General features: G+C 51.9%; 2 protein-coding genes across 8 annotated transcripts in view; both read right to left on the reverse strand.

The window, feature by feature from the left end:
• Positions 1 to 14,404, reverse strand: part of DPP3 (dipeptidyl peptidase 3) — a 34,641-nt gene extending 20,237 nt beyond the window's left edge. Inside the window, exons 1-6 of one of the 4 annotated variants that reach the window (XM_067748217.1) lie at positions 14,106 to 14,404; positions 12,641 to 12,915; positions 3,874 to 3,963; positions 3,127 to 3,264; positions 2,471 to 2,545; positions 1,756 to 1,849 (exon numbers count right to left, since the gene is read on the reverse strand). In XM_067748217.1, the coding sequence (XP_067604318.1) occupies positions 1,756 to 1,849; positions 2,471 to 2,545; positions 3,127 to 3,264; positions 3,874 to 3,963; positions 12,641 to 12,915; positions 14,106 to 14,268 (835 nt within the window). In that variant the 5' untranslated portion in view covers positions 14,269 to 14,404. Of the gene's footprint in view, positions 1 to 1,755; positions 1,850 to 2,470; positions 2,546 to 3,126; positions 3,265 to 3,873; positions 3,964 to 12,640; positions 12,919 to 14,100 lie in introns of all 4 variants that reach the window. The other 3 variants (XM_067748216.1, XM_067748218.1, XM_067748220.1) reach the window with 3 other exon arrangements.
• Positions 14,405 to 17,824: 3,420 nt separating this feature from the next.
• Positions 17,825 to 26,763, reverse strand: PELI3 (pellino E3 ubiquitin protein ligase family member 3). Of its 4 annotated transcripts, XM_067748229.1 has the most exons (8): positions 26,599 to 26,758; positions 25,297 to 25,449; positions 24,685 to 24,756; positions 22,446 to 22,575; positions 21,748 to 21,849; positions 20,756 to 20,950; positions 20,250 to 20,438; positions 17,825 to 18,844 (listed from the first exon to the last, which is right to left on the reverse strand). In XM_067748229.1, exons 2-8 carry the CDS (start codon positions 25,446 to 25,448, stop codon positions 18,275 to 18,277), a joined length of 1,410 nt encoding a protein of 469 aa, XP_067604330.1. In that variant the 5' UTR covers position 25,449; positions 26,599 to 26,758; the 3' UTR covers positions 17,825 to 18,274. The 4 variants fall into 4 exon arrangements, with proteins under 4 accessions (XP_067604330.1, XP_067604328.1, XP_067604327.1 ...); XM_067748227.1 differs by lacking the exon at positions 20,250 to 20,438 and having other exon boundaries at positions 26,599 to 26,763; XM_067748226.1 differs by lacking the exon at positions 24,685 to 24,756 and having other exon boundaries at positions 26,599 to 26,761.
• Between the last annotated feature and the right edge of the window lie 213 nt (positions 26,764 to 26,976).

Here is a 26,976-nt window from a genome sequence, read left to right on the forward strand (position 1 = left end):
GAGAGCTGCTGGGAAGGCACCGGTGAATGAAACACAGAGTTCCTCCTCTCAAGGAGCTTGAAGTCAACAGAAAAATAACTGGGAAATTACTGGGCGTGCTGATGAGCAAAGAGGCTGTGGGAAGACAGGGACAGGTCCAGGGAAGGTGAGGTCCAAGCCTGGCCTACAGGACGATTAGGGTTCATCAGTGGAACACCTAGAGAGGAGGAAGGACATTCCAAGCGGCAATGGGGAACAGACCGTGCAAAGGCCTGGAGGGGGTAGGTGAGAACATGGGGTTTTCAGGGAATTGGAAGCTGCTGAGCGTGGCTGCAGCCCAAAGTCTAAGTGGGATGCTGGGGCTGGGAGGTGGGAGGTGGGTGTGGAAGGGAGGACGGGGTTACAAAGGTCCTCACAGGGGCCTGGATGCTTCTCTTAATGCTGCATCTGTATCCCCCTCACCTGGTAACAGACGCCAGTTTTCTTTTGAGAACCACCCCCTCACAACCACCCCGAGTCCAGGTGGTGGGTCCACCTGGCTGTGAGTCCACCTGGCTGTGAGGTAGGCTTGGGACCAGGGTCCCTTAACCACAAGGACCCGAAACAGAGAAACCTGAGCCACTCCCAGACGTTAAGACACTACTTCGGGGAGAAGAGGGCTCTCTTTGCTGGAATGGCCCAGCTGGTGGGCCAGGCTGTGTGTTTTGGTTGACAGCCCCAGCCGAGGCCCCAGCCAACAGCTAACACCTACCACTGGACATGTAGATGGGAGCAGCCTGCTGTGGGTGAAGTCAAAGAGAGCTGAGCCAAGAGACAGAGAGAGAAATTTCTGAGAATACTGTCTGAGCAGCTGGATCCAGCTGTGCCTGAAGCTACTATATTCTGGGCTTCTTAATTACTCAAGCCTACGAAGTCCCCTTTGCTGTAGGCAAATTTGAAATAGGTTTCCTCACTTATAACCAAGAAATTCCAAATGATGGAGCCCTTAGAAGTGCATCTGGGCTTTGCCTTGAAGGTACTTGGGGAGATATTTAGGAAGTGGATTTTAGTAAGTTCACCACCCCCACCTTTCTGTATTGTCCCCAACCTCCAAGACACACGTGGTCACCTTTTTTTTTTTTTGCTGTACGCGGGCCTCTCACTGCCGTGACCTCTCCTGTTGTGGAGCACAGGCTCCAGACGCGCAGGCTCAGCAGCCATGGCTCACGGGCCCAGCCGCTCCGCGGCATGTGGGACCCTCCCGGACCGGGGCACGAACCCGCGTCCCCCGCATCAACAGGCAGACTCTCTGCGCCACCAGGGAAGCCCAGGTGGTCACCTTTTCCATTAAGCCTTCACTGATGTGCAGTTTGGATTTCTCCTCTAGGCTGTCATGGGACATATGGTCCAGCCTCTACTTCCATTGTTTACATGGATTGGTATCTTCTGCGCCACTGCCTGGAGGATGAGGACCATGGCCAACACGTGGCCCCTGTCAGAGGCTTGCAGCAGTGATGTTCTCCAGGTGGAACAAAGGCCCTTCCCCTGCCCTTGAGCCTCCTCTTAGGTTTACATCACCACCAGCAGCACCGGGGCTGGGGACGCTCACCTCACAGGAACACCATTTGCTGAGCACTAGGGCTTGCACCTAGCAAGCCTTCGATCAACGTGTGCCGTAACTATTACAACTGTGGTTACTGCCTGCAGCTACCATAGTCGGCTAACCCTGTCCTGGGTTCTGGCCCCCTCCACGCTGGTCCAGGAACACAGGAAGGAGGAGAAGGGGCGTGAGCTCACCTGTGCTCAGCACAGAAGCCAACCGCACCTCGTAGCAGGGCTTCCCATCCTGGCCGACCTCCTTGAAGAGCCGTGTGTTGTAGGCACTGAGGTTCTGGAAAAGACCAGGGCAGGGGTTTGGGGGAGAGTAAGTCCAGAGCGGGCTGTGGGGTGGGGGGAGGGAAAGTGGGTCACACCAGAGAGAGAAGATACACAGGTAAAGCAGTCCGGGGCCTCCGGTGGACGTGCCTGAGTTGTCTGCGAGGGGAGAGAGCAGGGGCAGGCCAGGGCAGACTCTCGCTCTGCTCAGTACACTAAGCGCTAACTTTTACTAAGCGCTGTGCAAGACACTTCGTGACCTCAGCTAACCCGGGGTACAGGAGGCAGGTCCCATTCCACAGATAAGGAAATGTCGCTGTGCGGCTGAGCTGGGAGGTCAAAGTGACACATGGATGCCCCAGCCCAATCCAAGCAGCTCTGATGTTCTGTGTCCTCCTGCCCTGAGGCTGTCACAAGGCCCTTCAGCCCAGGGTGGGGCAGGGGCAGCTCCATCAGGGCACACACGGGGACATCTTCATTCACGCCAGGCTGACCCTTAGACGAGGATTCCCAAGTCTTCTCCACCTCAAGGACCCAAGATGCCCATGCCTCTGGGCCCAAGCTGAGACACAGGAGTGAGCGCCAGTGCCAAGGGGACCCCAACAAACCACCACCCCAAGTTCCCCAACCCCCAAACCTGTGAGTCCAGAAAGTCTTGGGCTAGTTTGGCATCTTCCATGGTACAGTTCCCAGAGAAATAGGTGGTGATTCCCTGTCGGGGAAGGGGCAGATGGGAAATAGGAGTTGCTGAGTTGGGTTGGGGAAGCTGGTGAATTCCTTCCCAGCCACCCTCTCCAGCCTCTGGCTTCCTCCACTTCCTCTCAGCAGCCTCCACTGTCCCTTTCCAACTCTTTCCAGGGGGAAAAAATTACAACACAAACAACAAACAGAGGCCCAAGTCCAGCCTTCCTGAAGCTCTGTGCCAGCCTCTCGCGGGCCCGCCCCTACGGTTTGCTGCATCCCTCACCCCACGCAGCTCCCAAGCAGCCTCCAGAGGTGGGAAGCTTTGGCCCCCTCCTTTCCCATGGCCCCTCCTCAGCTCCCTCCAGCTCTCAGTTTCTCTCCTTCCTTCCTCCTGCACATGGCATCCCAGGATGTCAGAACTGGGAGGGCATTCAGAAAGCATTCCATCCAACCTGCTTACAAATGATGGCGCTGAGGCCTGCAGTGGAGGGCAGCTTGGCCTCAGGCGTGACGGACAGCCCGCTGCCTCCCCATCGGGTGCCCCTCCCTCCATACCAGGCGGCCCCCAAGGATGCCCTCCACTCCCCAGTGTGGTTGGGGGGGCCTCACCTCCTTCCCCAGCCCGAGGTGTCGAAGCCTCGATTCCAGAGAGAACATGAGCTCCCCGCAGGTCTGCCAGAGGCCCCCGACTTCCTCCGGGTGCTGCTCCGCGGCCTTACTACCCAGGATCACACGTTCCAGCTTCTCCTGCAGGGGAAGGGAGGCCTGTGGCCTGGCCACACCACCCGAACCTGCCTCCTGGAGTGCCCCCCTCCCTGCCCCCATCGACCCCCAAGCTCTTCTCCCACAGTCTAAGACCTTCTGGCCCAGAGTGCAGTTGACAGACCGGCAGCACTGACTTTGCCCGAGAAATGCAGACCCTCACGCCCCACCTGCTCAGGCCTGCTGGGTCAGAAGCTGCATTTCAACAAGCTCGCCAGGCAATTCGTGCACTCAGCAGGGGCTGAGAGCCCTGGTGTAAGAGCTGCCTCTGCCCCAGATGGGCCTGAGCCCCGTGGTCCCAGAGAGGGACTCCTCATGCCCAGGCTCCTCCGCTGTCCTCAGTGGTGACAGGCAGGCTCCACCTCTGCAGCACCTAACAGCGCACAGAGCCCTTTCACAGCCTCCGCTCATTCGCCCCTCGGGTCAGCAGGGTCAGGAGGTGGCTGCAGCACCCAAGGCCGTGCAGTGTGGTAGTGACAAGGTCAAAGCTCCTCTCAGGGCCCGACTCCCACTGGGGCTCCATCTGCTGTATGCCCCGCCCCCCCATACCACCGGCCCCAAACTGCCCACCTTTCCCAGCCGTCTTCAGCTCACCTTGGGCAGGTTGGGAACAAACTTGGTGTCACCAAAGGACTTGTAGTTGCCCATGTTGGAGTAGACACCTGCAGTGTAGACCAGGAACGCCTGGGGGAAAGGGGGTCAGAGGAAGCACAGCCTCCCTACCCCACGGAGGTTCCCTCCTGGGATATTAACACCCCAGAGGAAGCAGTATGGGTGAGGCTGGGAGACTGGCGGGGCAGGACCCACATCCTGGGAGGCCCCAGTCTGGCCACAACATGCTTTCACAGCCCAGTCTTCACACACTCATCGTCCAGCCAAACTGGTCTTCTCAACAGCTACCAAATACATCCAAGCCCTCACGCACCTTGTTCCCTTTACACCAGCACCCTCCCAGCCACCTGCCGCCCTCTCACGTGACCCCCGAGGCCCAGTGCAAACACCACCTCCTTCTGCAGGAAGGGCTGTCCACAGCCCTCACCTGGCAGGCAGCCAGCACCGGAAGCATCAAACGTTAGGGCTGGAGGGGCCTTGGTCAACTACTCTGTGGTTTTTGCCGGCCCCAAATCTAGGCTCCCTTCCTCTGGCAATAAGGCCTCACATTTTCCTTTTGGGATAGGGCGAAATCTCCCTTCCCCAACTCCAGGGCTGGACACAGGCCCAAGGTGGCCAATAAGAGCCCAACCAGGACATTTCCCAGTGGCAACGAGCCTCCGGTTTATACCAAGACTCATCAGGCCTGAGTCCCCTGGAGCTCCCCTACTGGGGTGACGGAAGAAAGCAAAGCTGAGAGATGAAGACTGCATCACCATGGTATCACCGAGCCCCTGAATCTGGTCGTGCCTGAAGCCTCCCTAGCCCTGGACTTTTCAATTATGTGAGCCAGTAATTCTCTCTTTTTTTAAATAGACTTTATTCTATAGAGTAGGTTTAGGTTTCCAGCAAAACTGAGCGGCAGGCACAGAGATTACTCCAAAGTCCCCTATCCCCACACAGGCACAGCCTCCCCCATTTTAATAGCCCGCACTAGACTGGTGCATTTCTTACAACTGATGAACCTACATTGACACCTCATCACCCAAAGGTCATAGCTTACATTAGGGTTCACTCTTGGCGTTGTACATTCTATGTGTTTAGACAGATGTATAATGACATATATCTACCATTATGTATGATACATTACTCTGTATTATACAGAGTAGTTTCAGTGTCCTAAAAATCCTCTGTGCCTGTCCTCCCTCCCAACGCCTGGCAACTACTGATCTTTTTACTATCTCCATAGTTTTGCCTTTTCCAAAATATCATATAGTTGGAATCATACAGTGTGTACCCTTTTCAGATTGGTTTCTTTCACCCAGTAATAGGCATTTAACTTTCTCCATGTCTTTTCATGGCTTGATAGCTCATTTCTTTTTAGCACTAGATAATGTTCCATTGTCTGATGTACCACAGTTTGTTTATTGAGTCAGCTACTGAAGAACATCTCAGTTACTTCCAAGTTTTGGCAGTTATGAATACAGCCGCTATAAAAATCGTGTGCAGGGGCTTCCCTGGTGGCGCAGTGGTTGAGAGTCCGCCTGCCGATGCAGGGGACACGGGATCGTGTCCCGGTCCGGGAAGATCCTACGTGTCGCAGAGCGGCTGGGCCCGTGAGCCATGGCCGCTGAGCCTGCATGTCTGGAGCCTGTGCTCCGCAACGGGAGAGGCCACAACAGGGAGAGGCCCGCGTACCGGAAAAAAAAAAAAAATCGTGTGCAGGTTTTTTTGTGGACATAAGTTTCACTTCAAGTTTTCACTTTGGTAAATACCAAGGAGCATGACTGCTGAATCGTATGGCAAGAGTACGTTTAATTTTATAAGGAAGTGCCAAACTCTCTTCCAAAGTGGTTGTACCATTTTGCATTCCCACCAGCAATGAACAAAAGTTCCTATTTTTGCCCATCCTTGCCAATATTTGGTGTTGTCAGTGTTTTAGATTTTGGCTGATCTAATAAGTATATAATGGCATCTTGTTTTTTAAGTTTGCAATTCCCTAATGACATACAATGTGGAGCACCTTTCCATACGATTATTTTCCATCTGCATATCTTCTTTGGTGAAATATCTGTTAAGGTCTTTGTCCATTTTTAAATCAGGTTGCTCATTTTCTTACTGTTGAGTTTTGTTTTTTTTTTGCGGTACGCGGGCCTCCCACTGCCATGGCCCACGGGCCCAGCCGCTCCGCGGCACATGGGATCCTCCCGGACCGGGGCACGAACCCGCATCCCCTGCATCGGCAGGCGGACTCTCAACCACTGCACCACCAGGGAAGCCCTTACTGTTGAGTTTTAAGAGTTCTTTGTACATCTTGGATAACAGTCCTTTATTAGACATATATTTGCAAATATTTTCTCCCAGTCTGTGACCTATCTTTTCATTCTCTTGACAGTGTCTTACACAGAGCAGAAAACTTTAATTTTAATAAGTTCAGCTTATCAATTATTTCTTTCATGGATCATACTTGGTGTTGTATCTAAAAAGTCACCTGCATACCCAGGGTCATCTAGATTTTCTCCTATGTTATCTTCTGGGAGTTTTATAGTTTTGTATTTATATTTAAGGTTGTGATTCATTTTGAGTTAATTTTTGTGAAGGATGTAAGGTCTGTGTCTAGATTCTTTTTTTTTTTTTTAACATATGGATGCCCAGTTGTTGTAGCATCACCTACTAAAAAGACTATTTTTATTTCATTGTACTGCCTTTGCTCTTTGTCAAAGATTTGTTGACTATATTTATGGGGGTCTATTTCTGGGCTCTCTATTCTACTGCACTGATCTATTAGTCTATTATTTTGCCAACAGAACACTGTCTTTTTTTTTAATTAATTAATTTTTATTTTTGGCTGCATTGGGCCTTTATTGCTGCACGCAGGCTTCCTCTAGTTGCGGCGAGCGGGGGCTACTCTTCATTGTGGTGTGTGGGCTTCTCACCACAGTGGCTTCTCTTGTTGCGGAGCATGGGCTCTAGGCACATGGGCTTCAGTAGTTGTGGCACGTGGGCTCAGTAGTTGTGGCCCACAGGCTCTAGAGCACAGGCTCAGAAGTTGTGGTGCACGGGCTTAGTTGCTCCATGGCATGTGGGATCTTCTGGGACCAGGGCTTGAACCTGTGTCCCCTGCATCAGCAGGCGGGATTCTTAACCACTGCGCCACCAGGGAAGCCCCAGAACACTGTCTTGATTACTGTAACTTTATAGTAAGTCTTGAACTAGAGTACTATCAGTCCTCCAACTTTGTTCTTCTGCTTCATCATTGTGTTGGCTATTCTGAGTCTTTTGCCTCGCCATATTAACTTTAGAATCAGTTTGCCGGTATCCACAAAACAACTTGCTGGGATTTTGACTGGGATTGCATTGAATTTATAGATCAAGTTGGGAAGAAGTGACATCTTGACAATATTGAATCTTTCTATGTACAAACATGGAATTTCTCTCCATTTATTTAGTTCTTCTTTGATATTTTTCATCAGAGTTTTGTAGTTTTCCTCATATAAGTCTTGCACACATTTTGTTGGATTTACGACTAAGTATTTCAACATTTTTGAGTGCTATTGTAAATGGAATTCTGTTTTAAATTTCAAATTCTACTTGTTCATTGCTGGAATATAGGAAAGCAATTGGCTTTTGTGTATTAACTTTGCATCCTACAAACTTGCTATAATCACTTATGAGTTCTAAGAGTTTTGGGTTGATTCTTTCAGATTTTCTACATAGACAATCATGTCATCTGTGAACAAAGACAGTATTAAGTCTTCCTTCACAATCTGTGTACCTGTTATTTCTTTTTCTTGTCTTATTGCATTAGCTAGGACTTCCAGTACAATGTTGAAAAGTAGTGGTGAGAGGGGACATCCTTGCCTTATTCCTGATGTTAGTGAGAAAGTTTTTCACCACTAAATATGATGTTAGCTGTAAGATTTCTGGTTTTCTGACAGTTTTTATCATGAATGGGTGTTGGATTTTGCCAAATGATTCTTCTGCATCTATTGATATGATCGTGTGATTTTTCTTCTCTAGCCTGTTGATGTGATGATTTACATTTATTGATTTCTGAATGTTGAACCAGATTGGCAGGATAAATCCTACTTGGTCATGGTACATGATTCTTTTTATATGTTGTTGGATTCAATTTACTAACATTTTATTGAGGATTTTTGCATCTATGCTCATGAGACATATTGGTCTGTAGTTTTCTTTTCTTTCATTGTAATTTTTGTCTGATTTTGGTTTTAGGGTAATACTGGCCTTACAGAATGAGTGAGAAATTATTCCCTCTGCTTTTCTCTTCTGAAAGAGATTGTAGAGAATTGGTATGTTTAGTATCAATTAAGTTAGTACTACTAACTTAAATGTTTAGTAGTGAACCTATATTGGCTTGATGTTTTCTGTTTTAGAAGGTTGTTTATTAATTATTGATTCTATTTCTTTAATAGATATAGGCCTATGTAGATTATCTATTTCTTCTTGTGTGAGTTTTGGCAGATTATGTCTTTCAAGGAATTGGTCCATTTCATATAGGTTATCAAATTTGTGGGCATAAAATTTTTCATAGTATTCCTTGATTATCATTTGAATGCCCATGGATCTGTAGTGATGTCCCTTCTTTCATTTCTGATATTAGCAGTTTGCGACCTCTCACTTTTTTTCTTAGTTAACCTGGCTAGAGGTTTATCGATTGCTATGATCTGAATGTTTGTGTCCCTCCAAAATCAGTATGTTGAAACCTAACGTCCAAGGCCATGGTATTAGGAGATGGGGCCTTTGGGAGGAGATTAGATCATGAGGGAATAGCCCTCCTCATTGAGATGAGTGTCCCTACAAAAGAGATCCCAGAGAGCCAACTCAAATGATCCATCATGTGAAATCACAGTGAGAAGTCAGCAGTCTGCAACACAGAAGAGGGCTTTCACCAGAACCCAACCATGCTGGCACCTGTCTTCCATTCTTTTTCTGCCTTCTGTGGTTTTAACTGAGCGTTTTATATGATTCCATTTTCTCTCCTTTCTTAGCATATCAGTTGTACTTCTTTTTCTAGTTTTTTCAGTGGTTGAGTTTGCAATATACATTTACAACTAATTCAAGTCCACTTCATGGGCAGTTTGAGTACCTTATAATAACAAAAGGATCCTAATTCTTGCCTCATCTCCCTCATATCACTTCTGTCATTCATTTCACTTCTACATAAGCATACATAAGCATATACATACATGTACACATAAGCACACATAGTTGGATATGTTGCTGCTATTATTATTTTGGACAAACTGTTATCTCTGAGATCAATTAAGAATAAGAAAAATAAAAGGTTTTATTTTACCTTCACTTATTCCTTCTCCAGTGCCTTTCCTTTTTTTACTGTACATCTGAGTTTCTGACCTATAACATTTTCCTTCTCTCTAAAGAACTTTTATCATTTCCTGCAAAGCAGATCTATTGGCAACACATTCTCTCAATTTTTGTTTGTCTGAGAAAGTCTTTATTTCCACTTTACTTTTGAAGGATAATTTCACAGGGTATAGAATTCTAGGTTGGTGCCTTTTTATCTCAACACTGTAAATATTTCAGCCCACTCTTCTTGCTTGCATGATTTCTGAAAGGTCAGATGTAATTCTTCTCTTTGTTCCTCTGTAGATAATTTTTCCTTCTGGGTTTTTTCAGGACTTTTTCTTTCTCTTTGATTTTCTGTAGTTTAAACATGATATGCCTACATGTAGGTTTTGTTTGTTTTTCTTTTTTGTTTTGCACTTACTATCCTACTTGGTGTTCTCTGAACTTCCTGGATCTGTGGTTTGGTATCTGACATCAATTTGGGGAAATTCTCAGTCATTATTATTTCAGATATTTCTTCTGTTTCTTTCTTTCTTCTTCTGGTTTTACCACTATATATATGTTACACTGCTTATAGTTGTCCCAGTTCTTAGATATCTTATTCTGTTTTCTTCAGTCTTTTTTCTCTTTGCTTTTCAGTTTTGGAGGTTTTTATTGAGATACCCTCAAGCTCAGAGATTCTTTCCTCTGCTATGTCAAGTCTACTAATAAGCCCACCAAATGTGTCCTTCACTTCTATTAGTGTTTTTTTGATCTCTAGCACTTTTTGGATCTTTGTTGGAATTTCCATCTCTCTGCCTACATTGCCCATCTGTTTTTTTTTTTTAATTGAAGTATAGTTAATTTACAATATTGTGTTAGTTTCAAGTATACAGCAAAGTGATTCAGATATATATATGTATATATCTATATATGGATTTTTTGGGGTTTTTTTTGCAGTACGTGGGCCTCTCACAGCTGTGGCCTCTCCCATTGCGCAGCACAGGCTCCGGACGCGCAGGCTCAGCGGCCATGGCTCACGGGCCCAGCCGCTCCGCGGCATGTGGGATCTTCCCAGACCGGGCACGAACCGTGTCCCCTGCATCAGCAGGTGGACTCTCAACCACTGCGCCACCAGGGAAGCCCTATATATGTATTCTTGTTCAGATTCTTTTCTATTATAGGGTATTACAAGATACTGAGTATAGTTCCCTGTGCTATACAATAGGTCCTTGTTGTTTACCTATTTTATATATAGTAGTGTATATATGTTAATCCCAAACTGCCCATCTGTTCTTGCATGCTGTTTCCATTAGCACCCTTGGAATATTAGTCATAGTTCTTTTAATTCCTGGTCTGATAAGTCCAACATCCCTGCCATATCTGAGTCTGGTTCTGATACTTGCTCTGTCTCTTCAAGCTGTGTCTTTTGCCTTTAAGAATGTTTTGGAATTTTTTTCTTGATAGCCAGACATGATGTGCTAGGTAAAAGGAACTGTCATAAATAGGCCTTTATTAAGGTGATGGTAAGGTGTGGGGGCAGGGGAAGCATTCTAGAATCCCATGATTAGGTCTCAGTCCTTTAGTGTGCCTTTGCTGCTGGACTATGAACTTCACATGTGCTTCTCAGTCCCATGTTCCCACCACTCCTCTTAGGTGGGACAGATGGTCAGAGCTATGGAGCTGGGTATTTCCCTTCTTCCAGATCAGTTAGGCTCTGATAAAACCCTAGCAGGTTTGGTTCTGGTTAAACAGTTTTTCCTGAGGGCAGACTGTGTTAGGAAGAACAGAATGTTCTAGCATATTTCAAAAATGGTTCCTTTTCCTCTCCTGCTGTGAGGAGCATGAGGGACTTTTTCTCTGAAATTCATTATGAGAACCAGGTCAAGCTCCTGGACGTAAATTCCCCCAAACTGTGGGCCCCCCTTATGACTGGGTCCCCTTGGAGTTTTTAACTCTTAGAATTGTCCACATTGAGCCTCCAGCAATTCGTCAGTTACAGTTCAGGTTTTCCTACCCCAGCACTGGTTCTGTGGAGGTTTCTGCTCATGAATTTTTGCTCTGCTAAGTTGTGATTCTCTGTACCTGCCTGTCTGTCTCTCCAATTTTGGGGGCAGCAGTTTGCCCTGTGACCTCACTTCTCTTAAGGATCTAAGAAGAGTTGTTGATTTTTCAATTTCTTCAGCTTCCTTACATGCCAGACCAGACTGGGAGTCAAGGTTTTTTTTTTTCTTCATTTAAGCCAATTTGAGGTGGGTTTCTGTTACTTACAAACAAAAGAATCCCACTGAAAATAATGAATACTTGGGTAGCACTTTTCCATTAATAAGTACTTCCCCAGCTATTAGCTCTTTTAATGAGTAAATCAAGGCTTAGAGACGGGATGTGATTACTCACAGTTCAAAAAAACGTAGAAGAAACAGCCTGGGCCTCAGCGCAGAGATAAGCAATCCAATCCCTTTATTTTACATATAGAAAGACAGACCATATCCTCATACATTCTTGGTGAAGCTTTTTCAGAGGATGATTTAACAGCACCAATCAATTGCCAATGTACAGAGCCTTTGACCCAGCAATTCTACTTCTACAAATAGATCCTACTCACACATGTGCGTAAGTATGCTCATCGTGGTATTGTTTGTAAGAAGAGTAGAGAAAAACCTAAATGTCCATCAATAAAGAAAAGATTAAATTGATTATAGTGTACATTGCTGTGGAATGCTTCACAGCCAATAAAAAAGAATGAGGTGGATTTATACGTACCCCATGTAAGTTCTCCAAGACATGGTGTTCGGTGAAAAAAGCAGAACTCATAAGCATACATAGAATGTGATCTCATATGTAAAAGAGAAAATAAGGAACTAATACATGTGCATATGTACATGTACAGGTATGCAATACAGGCAGAGGACTGAAAAGGTTATATATCCCACCATCTTCAGTGGTTACCTCTGGGGAGGACACTGAGAACAAATGATCTTTTTGCTTTGTTTTGTGTCTTTCTGCATTTCTGTAATGCACTAAGAATGCATTAATGTATTCCTTGGCCAACAGACCCACAGACAGACAAAAACAAGGGGACACGCAGAACATTCTGCCCAGGGACACACAACACGGTAGAGGAAGATATGGTCAGAACACAGACCTCCTGATTCCTACACTGGACTCATTCCTCTACCGCCTCCGAATCTCCACAGCTGTTTCCTTTACTCCACAGCCCTTGTTATAATCACAGCAGCCACCACTTATCTTGGCATCAGGTTGCTACAACCCTAAGAGGTACAGACTATCCTCACGCATATCTTGCAGATGAGAAGACTGAAGCTCCAGGAGGGGATGTCCCTGTGTTTGAAACCTTTCGTCTAATGCAAAGAGACAGAAAGTCCTTTGTACCCCTGCTTCCTGGCCTCTCACACCCAGAAGCCACTCAGGAAATGCAGGCTGGCCTGAGAGAACTGACCTGATATTCCTCTTCGGTAAGGCCCTCAGCCAGGGCATGCTGGCGCAGCTGGTCGGGGTCCTGCGCACGGAAGAGGCGGCTGAGCAAGGCATAGATGTAGGGGGCCTCAGGGGAGGTCTGCAGCAGCACGGCCAGGCCTCCATACCAGGCAGCCCGTGACAGGTGGTGGGCATAGAGGCGCTCTGTGGGTAACAGCAGGCGGAAGGCCTCGCGGCAGTCCAGGCTAGACACGCCGATGTCATTGGGGAGGATGTACTGGGTGTCCGCCATGGGCCCTGCTGAGAACCATCACCATGATCACAGCCATCATTTATCGCACGCCAACTGCACACCTGACTCTGCACTCTCACAGTCTGATTTAATCCTCTCCAAAGTCCATGAGGAAGGGAATACCACTGTACCCATGCACCAGATATGCTAACTGAGGCTCAGCCACGGTTAGGTGACTCACCCAAGGAGATTACAAAATATTCTGGTAGGCAATGTTTGGCCCATGGCCTCTCAAACTTAAAGACTGAATCCAACTACCTAGTATTACAGTTGGGGAAACATGTCCAGAGAGGCTAGAGCTTTGCCTAATAACACAAGGGAGAGGTCAGAAGCAGAGATCTGCATCTCTGGATTCCCAGCCCCAGGCCTCACTCCTCCCCTCCTCCTTCTCTGACCTCCTAGCCTCCTCCTTCAGAATCATCCTGCAGGTTCTTCAATTCTGCCCACCACTGTGCTCATAAGGACAAAGTCCCAGTTGGAAGACCCAGGTTCCAATCCTGGCTCAGCCCCAGACTCCTAATATCAAGTCAATTGTTTTACTTTTCTGCCCCTCCATTACAGCCTCTGTAAGATGAGATTGATAGTAACCCCAGCCTCACCAGGTGGGTATGCAAATTAGATGAGGTCACGAGGTCACAAGGTCACCCCTATCGAATGGAATGTACCTACAGCAGTAAATGATTTTCCCTGAACTCTTCCTCTCTCACTGATCCCAGGATCTGTCCCACCCTCATCCCTCTGCCTTTTCTTCGGTCCTCCGTCCTCCTGTCCTCTCCCTGTACTGAGCCAGGGGAGCTACCCTAGCTACAGAAATTCAGAGTTGGGAGAAAACTCATTTTACAGTTAGGGAGATTGAGGCCAAGCAACTTACCGAAGGTCTCACTGCCCGGCTGGGATCCGGGTGTCTCCCAACCCAGAGTATACTCCACAAAGCCCTCTCTTACTAGGAATGAGTTTCCAACCTCCCCCGCCCCTCCCGATGCTGCTCCCCAATAGCACAATCCCCTGGGCTCTAAAAGGAGTGTTAACCCTTTGCTGCCTGGAGCATTCCTTGGCCTCGGGGCCGCGAAGAATTTGGCAGGGGTACGGGATGGAGGGCAGAAAGAGAATGATCTTGCGCTCGGCCCAGACTCGCCCTGTCCCCCGAGGATGACACATTGTGACCCTGAATCCCGGGCGCCGCGCCTCACCTCACCTGCAGCAGCTGCTCCGATCGCAAACTCACTTCCTGCTTCCGGCTCCCCCCCATTCATTGGGGCTCCGCGAACTCCGCCCCCACCAGCCAATTGCCGGGCCTCGGGGTCCGGACGGGCATCGCCTTCAGCCAATAGGCGCGCCGAGGCGAGCTTCGCCGGCATGCCGGCTCCCCGCCCCAGGCACCACGGCGTCGTAAGCAGAACGGCCCCTGTGGCCTTGGCCTTTTGTCGGCAGGTGGCGCCCGCGCGGGGGTCAGGAACCTCAGTGGCCTAGCCGGTGGCGGCCTAGTTCCGGCAGACGGGGCTGGCAAGGGACCCCGAGTCCAGGCGGGGACTGTGGGGATTACCCCCCCACAGTCCTGACCTCCGCTCTCCTTTGGGGTTTCTCCCAGTCCCCTGAGTTCAGTTTTGTATGGGGGAACCTGCACCGTGGGAGTGATGTGGTCCTTCCTCGGTGGAGTCGAGGGCCAGGGGGCGGAGACTCTTCCGAGACTGCAAAACCCTTCGCGCAGGGAATCGAGGCTACAGGTGAGCGGGCTCCTGCCAGGGCTGACATGGTCCTACCGTGTGGGGGGCGCGGAGAAACGCCCCCAAGTACTTCCCTGCACCGCTACCGACTTACCGTGGGCCTGATGGGGGCTGCAGCTGAGTATCTTCGAGCCTCAGTTTCCTCAGCACAAAGGGGCGAGGGGCCTGGCAGTTCCCTGGTGCTTGCCGGGTGCCTGACGGATGAGAAAGCCGCCTGTGACCCCAAAAGGCTGCCCAGGGCAGAGCCGAGCCTTGGATGTCTGGAGAGACTCACAGGAGGATGGCCTGGGCGGGGAATGGCATGTGGAAGGGCCAAGCGCCCAGCCTGGGCGACGTGGGGAACATGGTGAGGGTCCCAAGTCAGAGGTGGGGCAGAGCCAGGCCATCTACGGTCCAGTCAGGCCGCCCCTGCCTACTGGCTGTGTGTCCTTGAGTGGGACACTTTACCTCTCTGAGTCTTGGCTTCCTCAGCCAGAGAACCAGGCTAAAAATCGTCTTTACTCGGAGGGATGTTGTAGGCTTGAGTGAAGTGTTGACAGGGTAGTGCTGCCCCCTAGTATTGTGCAGAGAGGGGTGGAAGAGAGGGGATACCCTTCTTGCCAGCCTTGGCCACACCTGTGTCTCAGCCCAGAGCAGCAGCTACCCACGAGTGGCACCAGTTTCTCATTCACAAAAAGTGCCCAAGGCCCTGCTTGGCACAGTGGTGTGAACTGTTGACTCTGATGGTGATTTTCATTGTAGGGAGGAGCTCAATAAATTGGTCTGTGTCCTTAGAAAATCACTTTTCTTCCCTGTGCCTCGATTTTCATTGTCTTTAACATGCGTGTAAAGTCTTCCTTGACTTGGGAGAGGTTGAAATGTACACAGATAAAGAAGGAAGTGCCTTCCATGGACACCAGTGGGCAGCTCAGGCGAAGGAAAGATCCCAGTACTCCTGGGAAACCCCCAACCGAGCTGCATTTTTATCTTCACAGCTAATATGAGCACTTCCTGAGGGTCTGTGCTAGCAGCTTGACATGGAGGATCCCATTTAATTCTTGCAGAAATCCTGAGATAGGATATCATTTTACCTGTTGCACATATGGGGAAATGGAGGCTGATGGATTCATTGACTTCCCTAAGGCCACCCAGGAAGTCCTCAGGTGTCCCTGAACTGGGGTCTAGCCTTCCACCACATTGTCCCCTCCACCTGTCCCAACACACACACACACACACACACACAGTGTCACATGCAGCAGTCTAATCCCTGGAGTCATGACCATCCCCAACCTTGGCTCTTGCCCATGGGAATGAAGGAGAAGGTGAGGAAGTAATATTAAGTACATACTATGTTACAGGTGTCCTCCATACATTCACAACCACCTGGCAACATAGGGACTGTTATTCCATTTAACAGCTAAGGAGACTGAGGCTCCAAGAGTTGGAAAGGGGTAGAGCTGAACCAAGACCAGGGCTGTCTGACCCCCTCCACCAACACCTCTGAGTTCTCCCTCGTGTGGCACGTGTGCCTTTTGCTTGCCTCTCCTCCTAGAGAGTCTGAGGTTCCCTGATAGAAATGGCATGGGAGTGTTCCCCCGTTTGGTTCTCAAAAGAGTGAGAAGAGAGGAACTGGAAAGAGTTGGATTCTTACTGCTCTGGCTGTGTGTGTGTGTGTGTGTGTGTGTAGTTGCAATGCTCCCAAGTCCACCCCAGCATCCCCATCTGGGCTCCCCCTCTGTGACAGTGTGATGCTCTAGAAGCAAGAGTCTGATCACCTCCTCTCACCACCAGCAAGTGCCCTCTCTCCTCTCAACAGTCCCCGGTCTGGTCTCTGTGGCTCCAGCCCACCGTGTGGATTAGGGCAGGTCCCTCCCCTTGGAATCTGTACTCCCTAAGGCTCTGTCTTCCACTGGGGATGATGCCCAGGTCAGGCTGGTACTCAGAGCCTCTTCTTCAGATTTTTATATTTCCAGAACCTCCATCTACCTGTCTTTCCAACTTGCTTGCCCCAGGAAAGCTCTGGGACAATCCCAGCAGCACCCCGAGCTTGCCTTGGCTCTCAGGAAGAGGCGACACTTAGCCAAGATGAATAGGGATCCAGTTCAGACTTGGCCTCTATGGCAACCAAGGCCCACCAGACCCCAGCCCAACATTCCCAGCCTTCATTCCTCTTTTCTGCCTCCTCCACACCCACCTCATTGGTCATCAAGCATTTTCCCTGCCACACCTTTGCCCATGCTGTTCCCCTTACCTGGGTTGCCCTCCAGACCCCTCCATCCCTGTCCAAGGAAAGCAGCCCAGTGTGATGGGGAGAGGGCAGGCTCTGAAGCTAGGCAGTCAGCTGCGGATTCGAATCTGACTTGGCCACTTTCCAGCTGTGTGACTTGGAGCATGTGTTTTAATCTCCCTGTAAACAGAAATGGTAACACCTCCCTCCCTGGGTTACTGGGAGGATTAAATAATAAAACCTCTGAGAAGCAGAGCCTGGTGCCTGGTGAGTGCTCAATGAACATAGTTATTATTACCATTAGCACAGTGCAGGGCACACAGTGGGCATTCGGTGATGGTAGCCCTTGTGTCACAGCCAACACTCTGGAACCACGAGCCCTCTCCCCGCCCCCCCGCCCCTGCTCAACTCCTGACTGTCCAGAAATGAGAATCGGAACTTTCACCCAGCATCTTCCCTGTCAGCATGGCGCCAGCATCTCGTTCCAGCCACCTTTCTGCCCCCTGAAGCCCATGCTCCAGCCACTCTGAACCTCTCACTCAGTTCCCTGCATACTTACACCTGAGCTTGTGCTCGGCCTCCCTTCTGCCTTAAGTACCCCCCCACCACTTCCTGTGGATCCTTCCTGTGGGGATTCCCAGCAGTCCAACGAGGCGGAGCCCTTATGCGCCTCCTCAGTGAAGCCTCTCTCACTCCTCACTTTTCTATCCTCCAGTGAGACCAGCTTCACAGCTCCTGGTGATTCTCTGATCCCAGCACACAGGAAGCCATGCTGTCCTTCAGTAATTGGTCTGTCATCCACTAGGCTGTGAACTCTACCAGGCAGGGAACCAGGTCTGACTGTCTCTGTCTCTGTGTCCCCAGATCCCACTTGGCAAGGAGTCCTGCCCACAGTAGGTATCCGCAGATGTCGGTCCCAGCCTGCTGCCCACCCGGCACTCCCTTAGGGGCTGGAGGCGTTGCACACATGCAGGACACGAGGGATTTGTGAGGGCAGCTGAGCAGCAAGGTTTATAGAGGAACCCAGGGCAGCAGCAGGGTGATTATCTGGAACTGGGTCGGCAGGCTCAGGGCACAGCCAGCCTAAGCTGGGGGTCAGGGGCCCATGGCCCCTTCATTCCCCCAGGGGCACAGTGTAGGTGGCATGATGTGGGATGCCCCAGGAAGGGCCAGGGCGTAGGGGTGAGCCTCCCTCCATCAGCCCGGGACAGAGCTGGTGCTGAGGGCCCCATCATTCTGACCAAGGTAGGGGTCCCAGAGACCCCCCTTTGGAGCCAGAGTTAAGAGGGGAAGGGTACCATCCATCCAACCCGTCCATCTGGTGTGGCGATGTGCCAGCAGGTAGAGTCCCACATGCAGAGCTCCCTCTGGGCTGCAGGAGGTGGGGGACCTGGGTGGGCAGGCGGGCGCGGCAGCAGGGGGCCCCCAGGGAGCCTAGTCCAGCGGCCCCTGGAAAATGAGGCGGACACAGCCATGCTCGCCGGTGAGCCAGGCCCCGCAAAAGGGACAAGCAGCGTGGAAAGCGTGGGTGCCATGGGGCAGTGGCGTCTGAGCCCAGTAGCGGGCAGTCTTCTCAGAGCAGACGTGGCCACAAGGTGCGAAGGCGTGGCTGGGCGGCCCGGGGTCCAGGCAGAGGCCGGCCTCCTGGCCGAGCCACAGGGGCACATAGGGCCCCACGAGGCGGCAGAGAGGACACTCGCGCTCCTGGGGGCCCCGCTCGCGTCGGCAGCCCCAGCCGTGGTAGCCGTGGACGTGGCCACAGCGGACGTAGACCCAGGGCTGCTGCTTGTCAGGTGCCGTGCGGCCACGGGCCGGGCTGGGGAAGGCGAGGGTGCTGAGGCCCACGGGACACTGGGGCCGCGCTGCATTCGCCTCCTGCCTCTGGGCCTCCAGCTGCTTCAGCGTGGGCGCCCGCAGCAGCCCCGCCGGCGTGCGCCACAGCAGCGTAGCTCCACACAGGTCAATGAGGGAGCCGTCCTGCAGCACATTGGACTCGTTTTCCACCTGCAAGGGCAGCAGAAGAGCCTTATTGCCCAAGAGGCTCCTGAACCCCCTGCCACTGGGCCGCCGTGACCCCAGTCAAGCCACCCATCCATCCCACTGAACCTCCCTAGAGAGAGCACTCTGGACCCGTGGGGTTGGCTGGGGCAGAGGAGGGGGTTGGACTGGGGCAGAGGAGGGGGGAGGGTGGGGGCAGAGCAGCAGAAAAGACTGAGAAGCCACGTGGGAGGGGAGGCAAGTGGTCCCAGGCAGGCACTGTCCGAAAAAACAGCAACAACAAAAAACACCCAGGCAGGCACCATTCCTTACGCTCAGTGGAACGTGGGCCTTGGTCACCTCATCTGTCAAATCAGAAGGCCTGGACCAAAATGGGAGTTTTCTAAAACATTTTCCCAGGCTCTCCCCTAATGGCAGAGGCCAGAAACTCCTCTGTCCAAAACGCTGGGACTTAGCCCAAAGCAGGGGTCCTAAGGGTTGAGGTTAAAAGCAAGGACTCTAGCGCTAGATCATCGGGGTGTGAATGCTGGCCTCAGTATTGACTAACTCTGTGTCCCTGGTCAAGTAACTTATCCTCTCTGTGTCTTAATTTCCTTATCCTCAAGATGGATTTTACTTCCCTGTATAGCAAGTGGTTTTCATGAATCAATGTAAACACTTGGAACGATGCCCAGAACATAGTAGGTGCTCAATAAGTGTGTCCTAGTGAAACGTTCAAAAGCATAATTTTAAAAAGTAATGTTTCCCCAGATCTCCCAATAGAATTGATGCTCTGGAAAGATAAGCCATGCTTTTCCTCGAGGTTTGGCATCTCCTTGCCTGAGGTGCTCATACCTAGGAAAAGCTCTGCGTGGCCCATTTGAGGATCTTCGCCACATGACATTGGGCAAAGCCCCTATGTCTCTCTAGGACTCTCCCAGCCCCTAACATTAGTTCTCTGGTCTGTACCACATGGAGCGTTCACTGTCACCTGTGTCAGAACTACTCCAAGGCCCTTTCCTGCTGGGAGAGAATAAAGCTAAACCCGTGTGAACGCGACAGACATGTTACAAACTGCCAACATTTCAGGCTACAAACTGCTCACACACAGGCCAAGTGTCACCCTCATAGGAGGGTGTGAATTTTTCAGCTGCTGGCATCCTCAAAGCCACTTGGTACTGCACGGTGTGTTTGTGTGGGTGCCACTTCACATCACCCCAGGGACCTCCGGTAGTATGTGGGCTACACTTGGAGATGCTGGTCTGTTCCCCTCTGTGGTGCAAGTGGCACGTGCCCCCAGATGGACCCTGTTGGGGATCCCTTGTGCAGCAGGACTGGAGATCATCTGTCCTGGCTTGGGAAGGGGGAAGGGGAGATTGGGAGGACCCAGGAAGGATGAGGGGGTGGGGAGGAGGGTGGACAGGCCACCTACCAGCTTCCCCCGCTGCTGTGCCGAGCGGCTGTCCCTCAGAGTATATACATTCCCACAGACCGAGATCTCCCGCCAGACACCCGGGGCCGAGTCCTCAGAGAAGCCGCCTGCTGGGTGCATCACCAGGACCCCGTTGGTGGTTAAGCCGTCCATCAGGCCGTCAGGGGTCCGCCATTTGGCTGCCCGCTCCTGGGACCACACGTGGGATCAGATCACATCCCCGAGTGGCCCCCAGCAGGCTGCGAGCCAGGAGTGCTGCCCCTCTACCCTCGAGCTCAGAGGTGGCCCGGAGAGGACTAGAATTGGCGCTGCGTGACCTTGGGCGTCACCTGACCTCTCTGAGCCTTGCTTTGCTCATTTGTTAAGTGGGGCTGCTAATCCCCGCATAGGTCATGGTTATGATTACTGCAGGCTGGTCCATCACCCCAGGATGCTGCCCCTCCCCAGCCTACCCCTCGGCTCACTCTCAGATGTAGTGCTGGTCCCTGCCCGGGGGGCTCACTCACTCCAAGGAAGATGTTGCTGGAGGCATCGAAGCCAGCGGCATAGATGCGGGCGGTATAGGGCAGCCGGCGGTCACAGAGGATGCGGCAGGCATAGCGGGAGATGGTGCTCTGGGCAGAGGGGCCCTCGGCAGCCCCTCCTCCAGGGGACGTGTCTGTTACCACAAAGTCGATCATGTTCTCCGTGGAGCGGCCAATCTGTGAGGGAGGGGAGGGCAGGCACAGGAATGCTGTGTGCACAGGTCAGTCCTGCGGGCTTCCCATCCCAGGGTTCCCAGCAGCTGCTCTGTGTGCAGGGTCAGCAAACAAGGAGGGGACAGCACCATCCCAGCTCCCTGGGGGTCTCCACATCCAATCACTGGTGTCTGTGTTTCTCCTTCTCTGTCTCCCCCCCAGTTCCTGGAAGCACCCCACTCAATTAAAAACTAGCTGATTTGCGGATAGAACAGTGAAAGGGTAACGGACACCCATAGTCTGGGAATGTTCAGATGTTAGTAGAAAATAGTGAATTTTTGGTAAATATTTACTATATATCATGTTAAGCATTTCGTGTGCAATATCTCAGTTAATCTTCCCAACGATGCCCTGGGGTGGGACTATAATGGGCCCCACTTTATAGATGAGGAAACCAAGGCCCAGAGAGGTTAAGCGACCCTTGCCCAAAGTCATCCAGCTACTAACTGACGGAGCTGGGAGCAGAAGCCAGGCAGTGCGACTCTCACAACACACTCTGAACTCCTAAACTGTATGCCTCCCGCAGGTGGGAGTCCAGGCTTGGGTCTGAATCTTGATCCAGCCACTGACTTCCTGTGTGACTGGGAAGTCAACAACCCTCACTGGGGTGTCCTGCTTCCTCATCTGAAGAGTGATCCACTGCACTGAGGACACAAAGTACCTGCCCCGTGGCCACGAGCCACCCCCTGGAACACCTGCAGAGCTGAGTGTCCAGGCCTGGTGGTCCAGTGGCCAAGGCTTGTGGAGGCACCCGAGCATACCTGGAACATGTCTGTGTCACTGTCATGTGTGTACTCGACTATGACCGAGTGGCTCCGGGACAGTGTGTACGAGATGCTGTGCTGGCCACGGTTGCTCAGTGCCTGGTGACAGAAAGGAGAAGTCACTTTCCCGGGCATGTGGCCAGGAGAAGGGTGAGCCTCTAAGCCAGAAGCTGGAGCCCAAGGCCCAGTGGCCACTTCCTAGGGAAGGGGCGGCTCCACCCTTTGCAGAGGGTGTATTGTGCAGTTGACACTTTACACAGGTTACCTTGTTTGATCCCTAAAGCCACCCGAAGGAGGCATGGTTATCATTCCCGATTTACAGTTGAGGGAACTGCAGCTCCAAGAGGAGAAGAAACTGGCCTAAGTTCTAACAGCTGGAAACAGCAGAGCCCGAATTCTAACCCAAACCCTCTGCAGCCAAAGGCCTTTCCTTTGTCATTGCTGTGTGACTGTCACATCCCCTCTCTGAGCCTTGGCCGCCTCTAAAATGATGCTGACCACTTCCATCCAACGAATGGGGTCTGGTGGTCAAGGAAACACTGTGCAGACTGTAACACATGGCAAGGGATCTCCCACCAGCACCATTTCTCTGGGGCAGTGAGTGAAGACACAGTGGGCTCCCCTGCTCCAGCGGGGCTGTGGGCAGGTAGGACTGGGAAGACCAGCACCCAGGACTGCTAGGACAAGCTGCTTGCCTTGGACACAAGCGGTGTGGAGATATGGTGCATGACGTCCGGCTTCACTCCATTGGCGTGTGGCCGGCGGTTCAGTGCCAGGCGGCTTCGGCGGCGGCCCTTGTCCCCACTTGCCAGACACCCATTGTAGCTGTGGATGTGAGGGATAAGAAGAAAGGGTTGCAGGGAGAGAGAGAGAAAGTGAGCCCCTGAGAGACTAGGAGGAACTGCCAACTTCTGGGCAGATCCTACCTTAATAAACAAGCCCTAGAACCACCCACAACTAGAAGACCCTACTCTATCCAATTGGTGCCTTCGGGGAGTGGGGTGGGGGTCAGAATATCCTCAAAAGGCCTTGCATCCAATTAACCAGTGTTTTCTGGATTCCTGAACCATGCCTGGCCGGGTGCCAGGTGCTGGCATGGTATAGTGACACACCACAGTCAGTTCTGTGCCCTAAGTTTTTCAAGGAACCTGGGTGCCACCTGCCATGATCCAGGCATAAGCCAAGTGTGCCCCAGGCCCAGAGACAGGAGAAGGGAATTCTGGCCCCAGGATCAGGTTTCTAAGAGAGGGGACACCCATACTGGGCCTTGAAGAACTAGAAAGGATTCACCTTTAGCAAACTGTCATTAATTATATCACAAGTACTACCGGAAACCAGAATGAAAGAAAAAAAACAGACCCACAATGCCACTACCTCCATATCGCCACACACATCAAATTTCTACCTTCCTTTCCAGCTCTCGTCCGGAGGGAATGATTGTGGAAGGCAAAGATGGAGTGAGTCATAACCTTGATCGCTGCCATGTACCGGAGCCTCCCGTGTTCTTGGTGCTTCGCATTATTAATTACCTAATGGAACGTGTGCAACGTCCTGCCAGGCAAGTATCTTTCTTCTCATTATACGAATGAGGAAAATTGAGGCTCAGGGAGATAAAATGACTTGCCTGAGGTCCCAGGCTAGTCAGTGGGAAAAGTCTAGATGTGAACTCGGGTCTGTCTGACTCCAGCCTCTTCTGCAGAAGACTTTCTGTAGGAGGGCTCACCCTGAGCAAAGGCCTTGAGGCTGGAAGGGTTTGGTGAGATCACAGAGTGATGATTTGGGTGGTAAAGTGCAGCAGGGGAAAATGAACTTGGTGGGAGGGCCCTGAACACCAGGCTGAGGATTCCGGACTTTATTCCATAAGCAGTGGGGAGCCATGGAAGGTTTGGCGGCAGGAAGTGAAAAGGATGAATAGCTGGCAAATACAGCTGAGGACCACTTGAATCAGAATCTTCCCCGGCCTCACACATGGAGATTCTGATTCTGTAGGTTTGGGATGGGCCTGTCAATGGGTATTTTCCAATGTGCTCGCCAGGTGGCTCTGATGTCCAGCCAGTGTGGGGCTTCACTGCCCTGCAGAGAACAAATGGCAGTCAAGAGGGCCTGTCCCCTTAGGTCTGAGCTCTCCCTCATCAGTGGCCTCACCCTCAGCTGCAATGCCAGCTCTTCCTTTGGGACATCGAGCAGCTGCTTTTTTTTTTTTTTTTTTTTTTTTGAAAGTGTGGAGTCCTAACCACTGGACCACCAGGGAATTCCGAAGCAGCTGCTTTTCTAATGCAAGCACCCCTGAGAGGGGCATCACTTTTGCCCTTGTAAGCTCTTCCCACATATGGGGGGTGGGACAGTTCAGGACACAGGCTGGGGGCTCAGACTGGCCTGGCTTAAATCCTGGCTTTCCCGCTTATCATATGACCTCTGTAACATGGGGTTAATTTATCAGGACCTACCTCACAGGTTCATTGTGAGAACTAAAGGAGATAAAGCATTTAAAAATGCTTGGCACAGAGTTTGGCATATATATAGCAAGCCCTTGGTAAGTGTTAGCTATTATTATTATTATTACTGAAAAAAAAGTACATGGCATGTACATGTCAACAAACAGTAGCCATTATTATTTCTAAATAATCATCACAATGATAACATAGCTTATCATATACTTTCTTTGGGGTAGAGAGAGAGGCCAAAAGGAGGTACAGACAGGGGAGGAAGGAGAGGAATTTTTGCCTGGGGCAAGAGCTAGGTGGGTGGTGCAGAGATCCTGGTCAGGTGAAGACCAGGAAGGGATGAGCTCTACTCAGCCACCAACTCATGTCTCTTCCTCTCTCCTGGCCTCAGTTTCCTCATCTGTAGCATGAGGGTCAGCTGTAGCTTAGCAAAAGTTCACTAGACCTAGAGTAAAAAGCCCTGGGTCCAAATCCCAGCCCTGCCACTTACCAGCTGTGTGCCCTTGGGCCAGTCACTTCCCCTCTCTGAGCCTCGGTTTCCTCACCTCCTTCCTCACAGCATCTTTGTGAAGATTGAAATGAAATAATGTCCATGAAAGGGCTCGGCACAGGCCTGCCTCCCAGAACACTTGGTGTGTGCCAGGCACTGTCCTACGTGCTTTACAGAAATCACCTCATTCACTCCTTCCAACAACCCTCTGAGGTATTATTATTAGCATCCCTATTTGGAAATGGGAAAACAGAGGCACAGGGAAGTTAAGCAACTTGCAAGGCAGGATTTGAACCAAGCAGTTTTGCTGGAGAACCAGAGTTCTTCACCTCAGACTACACACACTAGGTGCTTTATGAAAGGCAGCTGGTGTTACTTTCTTCTGCTCAGAAACGTGGGTGGGCAGTTAGAGTTGTCTCAGTAATTTATGAAAAATGGGAAGATAAAATAATAATTATGAATTGAGGTGGGCTTGGTCAACTTTGTCTCTCAGCTGGGAAGGTGAGGAGGGACAAACAGCAGAAGGCCCTAAGTGGGGAGAGCCGGGGCCCTTGGTCTGGCTGTCCTGTGGGGTGCCTGGTGCCCCGCCCCACCTGAACCAGGGAGGCTCACCCCAGAACGATGAGTTCACCATACTTGATGGGCTCCTCCCCTGGCTGTGCATCTTCACTGGGAGAAGAGAGGACACAAGAGTCCTGGTTCTCTGGGTGCTGGAGGTCTGAGGTTCGGGGGGAGCCCACTTCAGGGTTTCCTTCCAACACCATTCTGGGCAGAGTGGGAGAGGAGAAAAAGAGCTTTGCAGCCTTCCACCCCAGCCCCCTCAATGCCAGCTCCAGCCTGCTGCAGGCCACCTAGGCTAACAACAGAGTGACCTTTCACCCACTCTGTTGCTATGGCAACCACTTCACTTCTGCCTCCCCTAAACTGACAGGGTTGCTGGGATACCAGGGAAGGGAGATGGATGGGATGGAACCAAGAGGGTGGGGCTGCACAGAGGGTCAGAATATTTGGCAGGGGCAGAAGGATGGACCAACTTGGGGTGGCCAGAAGCTTCTTTTTGGCCAGGACCTCAGTCTGGGATGTGCTTGGAAGAAAGTCACCCCAGGAGTTGGGGGCCCTTACTGCTCATCCTTCACTCAGTTCCTGGGTTTGGCTCTCAGCCCCAGGACCTCTGAGTAACACTTCTGTCAGGTTTTTGGAATCTACCTGTCCATCTTAATCTTTCTGCCCCTTTGCCGGTCTAGGCCTCTGTCTGTCTGTCTGTTTTCTCAGTGACTCTCTGTCCCCGCCGCTGTCCTTTTCGCCATCTCTCTACCCACGCTCCTCCCCATCTCCGCCTGTCTGGCCACCTCTACCTCCCCATCCATCTGCCCCAGTCTCCCCATCTTGTCCTCGCCCTGCGGGCAGGCCTCTGGACCCCTCCCCGGTGCACCCCCCTCCCTCCCTCAGGTGTCAGTCTGCAGTCCCCGGGCCGCCCGGGTCTCTGGAGGCCTGTGGGGGCGGCGCTCCCCCCTCCCGCTCGGGCTGCAGCAGAGCCGGTCCCCGCAGGAAGCCTGTTTGGAAAATATCCCAGCGCAGGAGGGACTGCGCCGGGGCAGGCCGGCGCCCCGCGCCCGGGTTAGGCACAATGACAGCCCAGCACATACGCAGATACACACCCGGCGGCCCCTCCACACAAACACGCGCGCTCACACCTCACACACACAGTCCAGCACAACCCGAGCCCCGCGGGCAGTGCCCGGACGGGCGCAGAGTCCACCCTCGACCCGCCACAGCAGGCGCGATCGCGCAAAGAGCCACAGGCGCCCGCCCTCAGACCAAGTACCCCTGCCACCCAGACACTCAAACACGCCCCCAGCGTCCGCTGGGGCCCGCCCGGCGAAGCCCCCGCCCCCTCCGCCCCGGCGGCCTCACCTGGCCGAGCTCCGGCCTCCGCTTGGCGCCTCTCCCTCCGCGCCTCCCTCCTGCTCGGCCCTGGGGCTGCCGCGGCGGGATGGGCCCGGCCCGCGGCGGCTCCGCGCTGCCTCGTCACGGAGACACCCGGAGCCGGGGGAGGGGTACAGGCGCCAACAGCCACGCTCCGCCCCCTGTCCTTATGCCCCGCCCCGTGTAAGCCCCGCCCCACTCAAGACTCCGCCCCTTGCGGCGAAGCTCTTCCCCAGTCGGCGGAGCCCCGCCCTTTCGCAGGAAACCACGCCCCTTATATGGCCCCGCCTTCGGGCCCTTGGAAGCCCCGCCCACCACTCTATTTTAGGAACTCCCCCGCCCAACTTCGCCAGCTCTGGGGTTCTT

Source organism: Pseudorca crassidens, chromosome 9, assembly GCF_039906515.1.
Source record: "Pseudorca crassidens isolate mPseCra1 chromosome 9, mPseCra1.hap1, whole genome shotgun sequence".
NCBI lineage: Eukaryota > Metazoa > Chordata > Mammalia > Artiodactyla > Delphinidae > Pseudorca > Pseudorca crassidens.